General features: G+C 43.8%; 2 protein-coding genes across 3 annotated transcripts; one reads left to right on the forward strand and one right to left on the reverse strand.

Moving 5' to 3' along the window:
- The first annotated feature begins 3,685 nt into the window (after positions 1–3,685).
- LOC119327337 (protein POOR HOMOLOGOUS SYNAPSIS 1-like) lies at positions 3,686–8,441 on the forward strand. The gene is made up of 10 exons (XM_037600459.1): positions 3,686–4,000; positions 5,404–5,520; positions 5,681–5,746; positions 6,768–6,877; positions 6,954–7,174; positions 7,277–7,323; positions 7,397–7,424; positions 7,516–7,610; positions 7,710–7,737; positions 7,920–8,441. The coding sequence occupies exons 1-10, from the start codon at positions 3,707–3,709 to the stop codon at positions 7,982–7,984; spliced, it is 1,071 nt and encodes a 356-aa protein (XP_037456356.1). The 5' UTR covers positions 3,686–3,706; the 3' UTR covers positions 7,985–8,441.
- Positions 8,442–8,689: 248 nt separating this feature from the next.
- LOC119330077 (toMV susceptible protein tm-1(GCR26)-like) lies at positions 8,690–14,933 on the reverse strand. 2 transcript variants are annotated; one of them, XM_037603190.1, is made up of 9 exons: positions 14,701–14,922; positions 13,223–13,873; positions 12,824–13,030; positions 11,540–11,755; positions 11,225–11,447; positions 9,939–10,186; positions 9,672–9,850; positions 9,153–9,406; positions 8,690–9,063 (listed from the first exon to the last, which is right to left on the reverse strand). In XM_037603190.1, the coding sequence occupies exons 1-9, from the start codon at positions 14,809–14,811 to the stop codon at positions 8,912–8,914; spliced, it is 2,241 nt and encodes a 746-aa protein (XP_037459087.1). In that variant the 5' UTR covers positions 14,812–14,922; the 3' UTR covers positions 8,690–8,911. The 2 variants fall into 2 exon arrangements, with proteins under 2 accessions (XP_037459087.1, XP_037459088.1); XM_037603191.1 differs by lacking the exon at positions 8,690–9,063 and adding an exon at positions 9,536–9,574 and having other exon boundaries at positions 9,266–9,406; positions 14,701–14,933.
- Between the last annotated feature and the right edge of the window lie 415 nt (positions 14,934–15,348).

Here is a 15,348-nt window from a genome sequence, read left to right on the forward strand (position 1 = left end):
AGCTCGGGGGCGGCCCGACGCTCCATGCGGGCTCGTCGAGCGTCAGACATGAGCGTGATGGTCGGAGGAGAACGGAGCGGTGGAAGACGAATTCCGGCGCACCCCTACCCGGCGCGCCAAATGTCGGATTTCGGGTTTCGACAGACCCTTAAGGTTCGAACTCTGGGGTGCGCGCGAAGATTACGTCTTCTACCTCTCCGTCTCGCAAGGATCTAGACTACTGAAAGAACTGCACAAGAGACACAAGGTTTATACTGGTTCGGGCCACCGTTGTGGTGTAATACCCTACTCCAGTGTGTGGTGGGTGGATTGCCTCTTGGGGCTGATGATGATGAACAATACAAGGGAGAACAGCCTCGCGAGGGTCTGCTCTTGGCTGGGGCGATGAACTGCTGGGAGGAGTTCAGTCACCTTTCTCTCTCTCTCACTCTATGCTTCCAACCTCTCTATCGAGCCTTCCCTTCCTTTTTTCCAACCCCTTGCTCTGTGGGCGGCTGGTCCTATTTATAGAGGCCTGGTCCTCTTCCCAAATATTGAGCGGGAAGGGAGCCAACAATGGCGGGCTAATTTGAAGGGGGACAGCAAGTGTCAGCTATCCTGACAAAAGTAGTCTTCGCCTGCGCAAAGCTCTGGTGATGACGCCGTCTTGGGCTCCACGGTGACCTCCGTCTCGTAGTCCTCCTGGTCTTGGTCTTGTTGCACCGAAATGGCAATCTTTGCCTGATGCCTCGGTACTCCGCGGCTGCGCTTGCTCCCTTTGCACCAAAGAGGAAAGGAGGACGCTGCGCGGGCTGGCACCCACCTGGCGCCCTGAGTCGTCATGGCTTGCGTCACGGGCACCTCGCGAGGTACCCCGCCTTGATTTCTCCGCCTCCTCGTGAGCCAGCCTGACGAGGCCGCGCCTGAGGAAGCTCCACGTCGTCCGCCCCGCGAGGCTTGGCCCCTCACGAGGGTCTTGAGTCTTGTGTTGGTGAAGATGGGCCGTGCTGGACCCCCTTTGAGCCACGTCGCAGGCCGCAGGCAGGCAAGTTTGGGGACCCCCATTCGCAGAACGCCGACAAGATTATTGCAGAAAAAGTGGATACTCGTTTGAAGGATTTTTCTGCTAGAGAATATTAGTCAACTCAAAGTGCTTTGTGACTGGAAGAATAATTACAAACAATGCTTTACTGGCTTATGAGTGCTTTCATGCAATTAAAAACAAGAGATAAGGCAAGGAGGGTTTGTATACTATCAAACTTGGTATGCATTGTTGATATGGTTGAGTGGTCTTTCTTAAAGGGGATTATGTTGAAACTTGGCTTCCAGAAGAATTGAGTCAATTTTTACTATGTAATGTGTATCCACAGTTAAATACCAAGTCCGATTTAACATGCAACAAAGTGAGGATTTCAAACCTACAAAAGGTTTAATGCATGGAAATCCTTTATTTCCTTATTTATATTTGTTATGCACGGAGGGTCGGACTACTTTCTTACGCATGCTGACGAGAATGAAAATATTTCTAGAGCGAATGTTTGCAAAGATGTCCCTGCTATCACCAATCTTCACTCTTCTAAGGACTCGTTATCCTCATGCCAGCTAATTTTTACGATGCCAAGTCTTTGAAATCAGTTGTGGATTCTTACTGTGCCGCTTTGGGGCAACCGGTAAATGTTGATAAGTCCAACATCTTTTTCAGTTTCTAGAGAACCTGCCATGTCAGAATCTGTACTAGCGTGCTGAAGGACTTTGTATTATTCCATGATTTGGATACAAACATACTTGTTTTCTTAAAAAGGCCAAAAATTTCTCTAAAAACCAGTTCCAACCCTATGTTCACTAGAAGAACGCCCGTGCGTTGCAACGGGGCCACATTAACTTTAAGAGTTCAATATTAATCATGTTAATAATACATTTAATATTCCCATACATATCAAGTGACACTGGCGACCTTTTTTGTCAATTTAGCAACGGGTTCAGTTGCAACAGGCTCTTTATACATATCAGACAACTCGCTACTACTTAAACTACAACTATGGCTACCAATATTTTTTTGTCAATTTAGCTCAGCAATAATGCCTGGCTTAATAGACTGCTTTGCATTCACCCCCTCAGAAGACAGAGAGAACCAACTCAACATGTCAGAAGATTAACAGAAATTTCATTTGTATGTCATGAACATATAGCAGGAGCACTAACACATAGATCAGCAGAGAGCAGAGCACATCATGCACACACTCGGGCCATCTATATCATACACACACAGCAACGCACACACGCATCACGCTGGCATACACATACAGAAAAGCAGGCACACACGCATCATGCGCATTGGCCGGTGCGACGCACGCAGAGCAAGTACGTACGCACGGAGAGCAAGCTAGCAAGCACGCACGCGTCCAACCCCGCCGCTGCATGCGCTGGCAGAAGGTGAGGCAGCAAGGGAGACTGCACATTGAAGCTGTCCATGCAAGGCTGGAGGTGCTGGGCCGGCGACGGCGGTGTCGGGACGGCGCTTGATTCGTTCCCGGTGGTGTGGAGCTTGGGGCGGCAATGCGGCGATAGCTAGTGCTCGGGGATGGGGGTTTGGGGCGGGGGCAGTCGACCCGATGGCTGGCGAAGTTAACGGGCTCGGGCGGCTGGAAATTCGGCGGGTGGCGGCGGCACAACGCGAGGATGGGACAGGCGGAAAACCTAGCGGGCGTTCAACTACCAATACCCACACCTTTTTTTAGGGGAATTGCTTGTGAAAATAACATGCGGCGACGACTTAGCGAGCGGATCCCCTTAAAAAAGACATAGCGAGCAGATTCCCTTAAAACTGATAGGAATGGATACGATTGATGACGTTGATAAATAGTGGTGAATGTTGGCCTAATTTACTATCATCATGCATGAAAACGAATCATCAAGAAAAAGAATACTTCCTATTACTACACTCATAGGAAGCTTCCTAATCTTTGCTACCAAACAGTTTCTGCCCAAACAAGAAAGGAAAGTTATGGACGTGATTCGGAATGAAACAAACGTTATAAAGATTAATTAATTTAGATTTGATCTTTAGAGATTGATTGTGATTGATTCTTTTACATAAAGACATTACTAAATAATTTGTGTCAGTATGGAAACGAATCATTAAGAAGAAAAATACTTTCTATTACTACACTCATAGGAAGCTTCCTGATCTCTGCTACCTAACAGTTTCTGCCCAAACAAGGAAGGAAAGTTATGGACATGATTCGGAAGAAAACAAACGTTATGAAGATTAATTAATTTAGATTTGATCTTTAGAGATTGATTGTGATTGATTCTTTTACATAAAGACATTACTAAATAATTTGCGTCAGTATGGAAAGTTCTGATCCGTTCAGTTTTTTTCGTTGTATGAGAGGGTGAAGTGAAAATAAACCGATGAAGTGGGGGAGGCGACGAAAAAAATCTACGACGGTTAACCTACGAAAAAAAACCAAACGAAAGTGGTGGGACAAAAAAAAACCTGGAAGCGAGACTACCAACTGCTCCATTAGGAGTAGAGATATCCATTTTAGCACATTGTGCAATTTTCATTTGGTTCAGGACTGTATTGTAAAAAACACCTGCTGAGAACGCAAGCGAATTGCTACATCCACCTTCACCATTCAACACCGAATTCCGCTCTCAAAACCCCAACGCCCCCAAAACGGCGAACGCTCCGTACCGCATTCTCGGCGTCATCGTCGTCGCCATGGCGGGCGCCGGCGGCAGGAGCAGGGAGCGGCTCACGTCGCGCGCGGAGGAGGCTGCGGGGGGCAAGCGGCGGAGGCAGAGGTGGGAGGTGGAGTTCGCGCGCTACTTCGCGAAGCCGCGGCGCGCCCCCTCGACGCCGCCGCCCCCCGGCCTCCGCTACATATCCCGCGGCAAGCAACTCCACCAGGGCACCTGGCTCCTGGCCGCCTCCCCCGCCGCCCTCTGCATCTCTCGCCCCACCCACTCCTTCGCCGCCCGCGTCCTCACCGTCTCCATCGGCGACGTCGTCTACGTCCGTACCGCGCCGGCCCCCTTCCCCCCTCCTCTTTCATTTTCGAATGCGTTGCTACATGTTTGTTTGCTTGCCCTCTAGCTAAGCATGTTTGATGATCGCATTCGAAAAATGCTTGTTACTGCTGGGGTTAAGGTTTTTTCCGTGCGCCGACCCATTTCTGCTGAATTAGTTGGTTCCAGAACTTTCTGCTCTTAGTTGGTTTGGTTCTAAAACTCAGAGGATGCTGGTTCCGAGCGCACGCATGGGTCGACCTGTGCACATGTGTAATTTGGAAGCTCTAAGATTGTTGCATTAGATCGAGCGGTTGGTGACCCAGGCACCCAGCATTGCTCTTCCATGTGTTGGTGCTCTGATATTGATTCGTTTCAAGAGTTTGCGATATGGACTGTGTGTCTGTGCATTGTGTTGGAGCGTAAATAATACTATTAATCATGGTTGTTTGTTGGCTAGCACTTTGACTGTGACAACATTGCTAGACAGGATCATAGCCAGTTAACCACCTCTGGCTCTCAGTTGATTTTCCTCACGTTTGAAATAAAATACGCATGTAGAACTGATTGATGCCCCAAAGGTTACCCAAACAATTAATTCAGTGTTTGTGAGATTATGCTGTGTTGTATTTTGTTCGATTTAATGTCGTTTTCCTCAATTATTGCTGTTCACATTTGTTTATTTTGTCGTAGCCAACCATGATGCTGCATCTTTTCATGTAGTATAGTTTTTCGTCATATTTTCGTATAATTGCATCGATCGTTGTATTATGCGCAATTATATTCGTTGTGCATCAGTTTTACTATTTTAGTTTAGGACCTTTTGGTTCTACACGGAAACCTACAAATGTGCTGCATCTTATAGTTCTATTTGGAAATAATGAATTACTCCACAATGCTAGAAAGGTGATGCGAGTGGAAGGCCAACAATGAATGCTCACAAAGGTGGAAGAACTCTCTGCATGGGTGTTACCCAGTAGTTCTCACTTTCATGTCACCGAACTGCTACATGTGGAGGAAAACACATAATACCTTGAATCATTTATGGACTTTGGTCAGAGCAAGATTGGTATTCATTGCATTATGGCCCCTAATAATGTATATAAGGGGCAACCCTGGAAATTCCTTAAGTTGAAAGTTTGAACTGAATTGTGTCGGCTGAACAATTTCATGGTTGCATGTGGTATTGACGTATTGTGTTCATACCTAAGTACTGCTCATCTGCCCACAAATTCTCCCACTGCTATTTTTTTTTTACAATTCTTGATCTAATATTATTTGATAGAAGTTATGGAGGTTGGAGAAATGAGGATACGCTGCGAACTTGAACGCAATGTTCATTTCTGTTTCGTCATACATTCTCTTTTCTGTCCGAACAACTCAACGCTGAGGTCTATTTTCATGGCACAGGAGGAGCACTATGTGTCTATCCTCAACTTCTCATGGCCACAGGTTGCATGCGTGACAGAGTGCCCAGTTAGAGGGAGCAGGGTGGTGTTCGTGAGCTTTTGTGATAGGTCCAAACAGGCATGTTTCCTTGCATCGCTAAATGTGATTCTGATGACTGATTAGTTGAATGAAAAGGAATTTCTTTGTTGCAAATTGCTCACATGGATGCTTCTACACGCAAAATTACTTAGAACACATTTCTATTGGCAAAATGTATATACCACCGATTTCTCTGCAGGTCCAGAAGTTTGCTGTACGTTTCGCTCGCCTCAGTGATGCAGAATCATTCTTGAATAGTGTGAAGGTGCAATTTCCTATCCTTCTCTTATCTTCAGATGCTGTTCATATGTGGCTCAGCACAGTTATGTATGTCTCTGGAGACAATTCCGCATGCCATGCATACAAACTTCTTTCTTGTATTTGTGTTCATTGGAATGCTCTCTTGTGTTTTATGATTTCTGTCTCTGTATCCAGTGGCTTGCTAATACTGTAGTACTGTTGTGACACCTTTTCATTTTATGTGCTTATTTTGCATGTGAACTTACTGGATAAGATAAACATGTTTTATCTTGTACATAAAAAATAATCTGAAGCAGTTTTAGATTCACAATAAATAAAATACTAGTAGAGGTTGATCAACAACCTTGAAAAATGCTCACGACCATTTCTGAAGTACTATTTAATTTGCACTTTTCTTGAAGGATTTTATTTATTTCTTTATCGATGGTATACAGCGAGAAGGGGAGCCTTGGCGCAGTGGTAAAGCTGCTGCCTTGTGACCATGAGGTCATGGGTTCAAGTCCTGGAAACAGCCTCTTACAGAAATGTAGGGAAAGGCTGCGTACTATAGACCCAAAGTGGTCGGACCCTTCCCTGGACCCTGCGCAAGCGGGAGCTACATGCACCAGGTTGCCCTTTTTTTTTTATGGTATACAGCGCCTCCCTGCTTGCCTGCTTTAATGTGTGAACAGGAGTACCATAATGGACTGGATAAGACTATTTAGGATGCTTTTCAGATTTTCACATACTGACTACGTGTTACTGAATTTCGCTTATTTTTGTTGATCACTTTGTTGTGTGGTACTTTACTTATGCCATAGCAGTGGTGCTAGTTACTATCTCTGCCCAATTTAGAATGCATTGGTGCAAGTTTGCTTACATGGGAGTCAAGTAATAATATTTACTACTGTGTTAGCTTAGATTTTCTCAAGAGTGATAGAGCAAGTAAAAATAAGTATTACTGTATTAGGCATGATTTTCCTTTCACTTTGTAAAGTATTATGTTCTCTCAAACACGAAATGCATTTGTTTGATGGACTTTAAAGGAACTCTCAAGCAACACCATGGATATCATGCCATCTGGAAGCGACTATATGTGTGAGCATGAAGATTCATCATCATCTGAATATATTCCTTCTAATGGACTTCAATACAGGTAATAAGTAAAGAAAATGACCACGTCTGTAGCTTGCGGGAATACTTCCTTTGCTAACATCATATTCTATGCCTAGGCCTGATGAAGCGGTAAGCTTTGAGGAGCCAACTTCTGATCACAGGACAGATGCACCTGCTGTTGGCTACCACATGGAACCAGATCAGCCTGTTCTTCAATCTCCCATTGCTACAAATATCAATAGCATCTGCTCTGGTTTTCCTGAGGGTTGCTCTGGCTTCCCTGAGGGTTACTCTGGTTTCCCTGAGGGTTACTCTGGTTCAGTTAAAATTGAGAGAGGTCGGCAAATCATGATAGGATAAATTGACATTGAAACCACAAATATCTTCATTTTGAATTTTGCTGGTCCATTATCAATAACTGTTCACACATGTAACACAGATGGAGGACCCTTTCCAGCAACTATAACTGATCATGCTCCTGAAAAGGTAATGCTTGGTTATTTGTAAATCCCACAAGTGGTCTCCAAGGAAATTTTCTTAATATTTGCAAATTTTGCAGGCCTACATACTGGACACTCGGCTTGATGGTACAGATAATTTTATTACATTGCTACTTTTTTTGTGATGGTTTCATTCCATCTTTTTCTGACTTGTCAGCAATGCTTGTTGCTACTGCAGCTGCCGGTGGAAATTCGGTTGCTGATAAAGGAAAGGGTGCTGGTAAAGAGATTGATGTTAGTGACGTAACACGTGATATTTTGGCAGGGATAGAGGTATGTTGCTTGTCAAAATTGTTCTGCCTTGGTTGTTCTTAAAGCCTCCAAACCAACTTGTATGTCCTAACATGCTCTGTTTTACTTTTACTGCTGTAGACATATGTGGGGGATGACTCTTTTCATGGTATGTTTTCTCTCCTTCCCATGGGAATATTCTTGCACATTAGTATGCTTGATAAATAACTGCCTTTCTTAGGCTGTTACTGACACATGCCAATTTGAAAACCTATTCCATGTATTTTTATTTATGTTAACTGAACCTCGTTTCACACACTTGTATTGATTAAGTACTGTTGCTTTCCCTAGATATGCTGTCCAAGCTCGACAAAGCCATTGATGAACTGGGTGGTGACATGTTGCTTGCCTCTTGAACGCCGCTGGAAGGCCTTACTTGCCTCTGACAATGTGTACAAATGTAATGGTAGTTCGCGTAGTATGCCTAGTATCCGTGTCAGGTCTGCTCCTAAAAGAAACACCTAAGATTATCCTTTATAGCTACAGTCCAGATGATAGCATTGTGGGATTAGCAAGCAATATGCTGCATGCTTTCTCCAATGTACTCCCTCCGTTCCAAAATAGATGACTCAACTTTGTACTAACTTTGACTCAACTTTGTACTAACTTTGTAAAGTTAGTACAAAGTTGAGTCATCTATTTTGGAACAGAGGGAGTAGCACGTAGCATGGTCATACTTCGACAGTTGACGAATTATTAATCCAGAAGCTTTAGGCCTGGGCGTCCTTACTGTTTCTGTAAGCTTGCTATTTCAAATTGAGGGTACGCTCTTTGTGTATCTGTGTCGCGCGTTCTGTCATGCTGTTGCCTTTATGTGTGCCTGAGTACGGAATTTCTGGACTTATGGGGAGCCTCTCATATTTTCATATTTTTTAGGGTAGAGCTTCTCATAGCTGCTTATTACCCAATGTTATTGGAGCGATTTTGTTTAGCATGAAACACATGGGCTCATTAGCTGGTCTAAGGAAGGGCAAAAGGTTATTCGGTTAACTGGGTTAGTGAAAAACATTGATGGGCGTCCTGTAAAAGACATATCTCATTGATGGGCGTCCTGTAATGTATGACCGCCTGGAAAAGATCATATCTCATTGATGGGCATCCTGTAATGCATGACCGCCTGGACCAACGAGACGGCATGCCACATCACACACCCTATAGTTTCGTCGGTATCTTTTATTATATGTTCAAACGCACAAGGCACCTTCAGTAACAATTTACATGTGACAACAGCCTGACGAACGCCGGGCGCGCTTCATCCGCCCACCTGGTAAAGCCACCGAACCTCATTTCAGAGACATGCGTTTGTACTCCCTCATGGTGTTTGTGATGGCCTGCTCAACCGGCAGCCTCTCCATGCTTGAGGCGCCGTAGAATCCATGGACCCGGTTCGTGTTCTTCAGGACAAACTCCGCCTCTCGGGGCCCTGATATGGGACCTGATGGTGGAATTGTGCATCAGAATCACATGATTTATCAAGACACCATATCTGTTACTTGAGGTCTGCATGAAGCAGAGACTGCTTACCTCCATGGCAGAGAACGATGATGTCAGGGTTGACGCCGACCGCGGCATCGGCAATGGCTTGAACCTGGACAATGCTGTCATCTAATGTGGCGGCCGTCTTTGCGCCGATCGATCCAGCTGTTGTGAGGCCCATATGCGCGACTACAATGTGCGCTCCGGCCTTGGCCATGGCAGCGCCTTCTTCTGGATTGAAAGCATACGGGGTCGTCAGGAAACCCATGCTGTGAGCCCTTGAGATCATCTCCACTTCCATGCTGGCAAAAGACCAAGATCAATTTAACATAATTTCTTTGGACACACACTCAAATGCGGAATTTAGCAAGATTTCAGAATTCAGACATGCAAATCTTGCCCTCAGCAGAAAACTAAATAAGGAAACTAACCATTACGATTTGTGAAGTCACTGAAACAGAATCCATATCCTACATTCAGCCCAGAATTTTTCATATGCATATTATGTCCATGCCATGGCATGGATAACACATGTATCCGAAAAATAAGGATGTGGTGAATCAATACCTGTAGCCCATTCCAGTTTCTTCCAAGTTCTGTCTGAAGTTCCCATCAAACAGACCAACCGTAGGAAAATTTTGGACACCACAAAATCCAATGGCTTCTAGCTGTTTAAGAAAGTAATCCATTCTACGAAATGGATCAGTAGCGCAAACCCCAGCAAGAACAGGAACTTCTTTAACGACCTAAATTAGCACCTCATTAACTTCCAGCTATACTCAAGTCAGATAATAGAAAAACAAAAGAATGAACCCCACTACTAAAAAAACTTACAGGCAACACTTCATTGGCCATCTCAAGTACAATTGCATTTGCGTCAGCAAATGGTAGGAGCCCTGCTAATGAGCCCCTTCCAGCCATACGAAACCTCCCGGAATTGTACAACACAATCAGATCAACCCCACCAGCTTCTTCGAACTTCGCGGATATGCCCGTACCAGCACCGGCTCCAATTACAGGAATACCCTCACCGATTTGTTGCTTTAACTTATGTAGTATTGACTTTGTTTTTTGCAAAGTTTCTGTCATCATTGAAGAGTGAGCAATTAGAATCATTAGGGTATAGAATTGTGTCAATAGATCTCAAGAACTGAAATGAATGACGAACGCCCTTTAACATGTCATGCCAAACAAGGAGACAATGAGCTGGAAATAAAATTATGAAATTTATGTAACTTGTGTGGTATCACGTGAGGGTTCGGAATGCTTATTATGCCCTAGAATCTAATGCCAAACTTCTGACCTTTGACAGTTATTTCATCCGTGCACACGGGTACTATAATGTGTAAGATCATTAGAGTTTTGACATTACCCCTTTGTAAAATCATACTGTACTGCAAATAGACTAAAACTTAGCGCACTTACTAACAGCTGGAGTTAATCCTAATTTGTCAGCGAACACGTGCGGTGACACCGAACATTTCTGATTTGGCGCAGTAGAGAGGTAATAGGTGACAATAGCAAGTATTTTGTGGTTGATATCATAAAGGTTAGGCATGTACGCCGAGCTTGTCCCATGTGCATGTTGAGCTCATCCCCAGCTACGTTGAGTTTCTTCAGGACTACATGAATCCTTTGGAACACAATGAAATCTCTTTGAATAGAGACTTCTGTTCCCAAGTCAGAATTGTGCCTAAGTGCTGGCACCATTTCTGTGCGCCCTTGGGCCAGTGCTTGCGGTCTTCGCCAAGACAACCCCACAATAATTACATGATACTAAGATTAGAGAAAGGTGGACAACATCAAACGGTGAAGCGTACTACAGATGCTTGAAGCACAGCCCCAAAGGAGTTGTCACTCACAACTATCTTGACCTCTTGGATCATTGGAGACACAAAAATTCTGACAAGCCTAGGTATGAAGCATGAGAACAAAAACGAAATAAGAACTTCACCCTGAAGGATTTTCTGTAAGGTGGCATAGCAGATAACAAGGTACATACCAGATAACCTTCCACGATTTTTTTGTAAGAAACTAAAACAAGTGATTCAATAAACAGTCTGTTTGTGTGGGCATAATAAAATTTGGGCGCATAAGATGGGAACAGAATCACCGCTAACCTGGTCTTGCATCAGGGAAATCCACTGGGGGTCTCCATATGATAGAACTATCTGAAGTCTTCTGTCCTGAAGAAGATTCCTTTTCATTTGTGTCTTGCTTTGGTAGGACCATGTTGTTTTTCTGAGTTATGGCACTAGAGGCCTTTATATCCATACTCAAGAATGCATCCACCAAGGCATTGGCAAATTCAGGATCGTTTATATGATAAGGAAGCAGCTTCAGCTGTCAACAAGCCAATCAGCTTAGTTCATTCGATGACCCTTTCTATTCATATTCTAGCGATGCAACTAACATATTATGTAACATGAAGAAACCTGTCTGTTCTCAGTTTTGACAAGACGAGTATTTAACTCATCCAATAGTGCAGATGTAGCCTCAGGATCATAAAACGGCATTCCAGGTGCATCAATTGCAGAGATGCCCTTCTGTGGAAGGCAAACAGTAACTGTAGATAAAGACTTGTTCAGCTTGTCAGCAATAAACTGAGCAAATTTCTTGTTCTCCTCCACAGTCGTCCGCATCAACGAAATCTGAAAGAATTACATGGTCTTTTACTCACCGCAAGAAAATTAGGAAATGTGAAATCCTCATAAATAAAGGCACATAAAGTACATACTTGTAAGGTAATAATTACAGCTTGCATGTAACAGATGGATTTTCTCAACTGAATATGGCGATTCTAATCCTAATCTTATTAGGACTCAAACAGGTGTGGTACCCCGAGGAATCCTACTAGGACACGTAGTCTACTTGCTTTAGAAGAGGACAAGTGGGAGCCTATATAAACTCTTGAAGGAGATGGCCAGATGATCTCAATGCAAGCAATTGCGCAAATCAAATCAAGGTCCAAGAAACAGAGGATTAGATGCTATGTTCGATTAGCTCAATAGTCTTTTATAGAGACAGGATCCAAGGGTCCCAAAAGGTCTGAGAGGGTTGTGGAGAATGGAGAGTGACAATCCGTTGTACTCTTCTGAGGTCATGCTCTTGTGCTTGAAAAATTCGCGGCCAGCTTTGCCATTTTTTCTCGTTTGCGTAATTTGGCCGTGGTCAATATTTCGGTATGCTCTATCACATTCATGTACCCTGTGCGCACTCATGTCGAATCTCACAAATTTGGATCACATTCGTGGGCAGTGCATAAGAAGAGTATTCAAGTATAACGATAGATCTGTCTTTAAAGATAAGATACTGTTTTAGGGATAGGTTGGGTTGTTAGAAATAGTGTTTGACTAGACTATGTCTCGTCTATGGATTTACTTGTTAGAGACTCTTGTTCAGAAGGACACGTGTTGTTAGAGACACCTGTTTTTTTAAAAATGTGAATTCTTCCTTCATCCTACCCCTCTCTTATATATCTACCAATCTATGTACATATATCCACAACCTTACTCTTGGTACCATAATAGCATTGTCTGTAATGATATCCTAGCATATTAATCTGGTAAACATATCACTGTGCTAACCTAACAATATATTTATGATTCAGTATTCATAGCAATTAGCAAATATATACATCATAAATAAAATTTGGCAAAGACCAAGTAAAGTTAGGAAGCAAAACAAGGTCCAAAATAGGAAAATATGCTATGTGTAATCTGTTCATTATGTATGTGGATCTTTCTGTCTGAGAAAGCAGCAGGTATTGTATCATGAGCTCCAAAGTTAACCATATCCAAGGCCCCAACACTGAGAACCAGAGGAATCTTTTTATCTATAACCGCATCAAACCTGGTCTCATCACATGCCATGATACCTCCAACAATGTAATCCGCAACTTCTGTTGTTGTTATGTCCAATACACCCTACATGCAACCAAATGGAAGTAAGATGAAAAACTCTACAGACAGTAAATTAACACCAGTGGAGTTTCTGTCTGGCAATGAGTTTACCATCAGAGTTCAGGAACTGAAAAACATAGTTTCCACAAGAACAAAATCTTATAGAAAAATAGACAAGGGCAAAACCGTACAAAACCACATGAAAGTATTAATTACCTGTATGAAACCACCTCTAACTAGTTCTTCCATTGCTTTGCCTCCGACACCAGTGGCATGGAATACAAGCGTCTCATACCCTTCTTTGTTCAGTCTATCTTTGACCGCATTTGCACATTGTGTGGTAACACCAAACATTGTAATTCCAACAGTCAGCTTTGTGTCTGTTTCATCTGATTCACTGGAAGCCATTAATATCCCACATACCAATCCGGCAACAGCTGAAGCAGCATTCGACAATATAACACGGCTGACACTGTTTATTCCACATATGTCAACAACTGAAGGAAACAATACCAAGTCAGATGTTCCAACATAGGGTGCAGTATTGCCACTAGCAACAGTGGATACAATAAGCTTAGGCACTCCAAGTGGTAGGGATCTTAGAGCAGGGGCAATTAGTGCGGTTCCTCCACTTCCTCCTAGGCCAACAGCAGCAACCAGGGTGCCGGCCTCATATCTGTTTTTCAGAAAGCTCTGAAGGGCCTTTGACATAAGCGCAATCGCTTCACCTCTGTCATCTGGAAGATCTTGCTGGCTGGAATCCGGATGGCATGAGAGAACTGTATCTCTTGCAATAACTGCAATATCTTTAGAATCTTGTGTTGGTACTGTTTTAGTTGTGGAGACATCCACTATGCTTACTTTAACCTACCATTTCAATAGACCACATGTTATGCTCGAGTTAACAAAACAAATAATAAACCTACAGGGCAACTCCAAGGGTGCACTACACACAGGTGCACATAAAGATGTGTCCTGCTTCAGCAGTTTGGATGCTCCAATGTTTAACCACGACAAGAATTATGGAACGTAGGGAGTAGCAATTGTTGATACTTGGCGAATGATTGTCTATTACTGAGAGTAGACGATCGATATTTAAGGCTATTGTATGTGGATAACACAAATTAATGAAGGACTCATGTACTCTGAGCCTTAAGCAGGAAATGTACTTTGGTGAAAGTTGCATAAGAACTCCTTGAGCAAAACATTAGACATGGCATCTGTTGTCACCTGTTCAATAAGCAGCCACAGGGAATTTCCATAGGCTAAAAACGCAACACAACTGCTGAACCGGAAGAGCGCATGATCACATGATTTCGTTAAACTTCAAATCTAGAAGCATCGCTCTTTTTATGATATGGCAATCCCAGAATTACCAACCGGAAATATAATAACTAGTTCCAAGAACACAAGATGAGAAATAGCATAATCCATATGTTACCCTGCTACTGTAGTTCCCAATGCTATGACGCAGTTTGCACGTTCAGAGAAGGAACTCCGGTTTCTGCGTTCAGTGAAGGAATACTCCCTCATAACTGCACTGTAGTTATAGTAGTTTCTAAAGTAGGTGACGCCAAATGCGTGTTCACCCCATTCTGGACGATCGCTTCAAGCATGCGAATGGATAGCTGAACTCCTCACCTAGTTGCAGGCGGGGACGAGAAGATAGGCGGACAGTGTAAGTGTAGCAGTACCTTTGGGGCGGAGGCGGAGGCGGAGGCGGCGAGGCTGGAGCGGAGGCGAGTGGCGAGGAAGAGCAGCTCCTCCAGCTTGGTGTCGGCCGTCCCGATGCAGAGCACCTCCATTGCCGACGCCTCGGAGCAGAGATCGGGAGCTCAGCAGGGGGAACCGCGACGGATGGAGGGATGGGTGGATCATGGCCCATGGGTTGGTGCGTGTATGTAGCTAGGCTGGTAGTGGGGACGGGCAAACAGTGGAAGTGAGGTGTGTTGACTTGCATTCCATTTCCATAGCGGTGTCGTGTGCCCCGCTGCCGGCGCCACGTTGGGCACGCTGGTGCTGGGGCCTGATTTGGGATCGGATTGCGATTCTCCGATCTGCACGGCTGGCGATTTGCTGCGTGGTAGAGCATCTCTGCCTTTCCCCTAAACTCCTACTAATTATTTTTTCTAGGAGTAGTACATATTGACGGGCTTGCAAAACTTTACTCCCCAAACCTTTTTCTATTCATATTCATCTGTTTACATAATAACATAAATAAAGTATATAAAGATTTTATTTATGCCCGGCAAGTTGTTGCGGAATCAGTTGCAATTATTTCAATGAGATTTGGTGGTGTGAAACATTATCTTTTATATTAACAATAAGGGCATCTCCAACGC

The sequence above is a fragment of the Triticum dicoccoides genome, chromosome 7A (genome assembly GCF_002162155.2).
Source record: "Triticum dicoccoides isolate Atlit2015 ecotype Zavitan chromosome 7A, WEW_v2.0, whole genome shotgun sequence".
Taxonomy (NCBI): Eukaryota; Viridiplantae; Streptophyta; class Magnoliopsida; order Poales; family Poaceae; genus Triticum; species Triticum dicoccoides.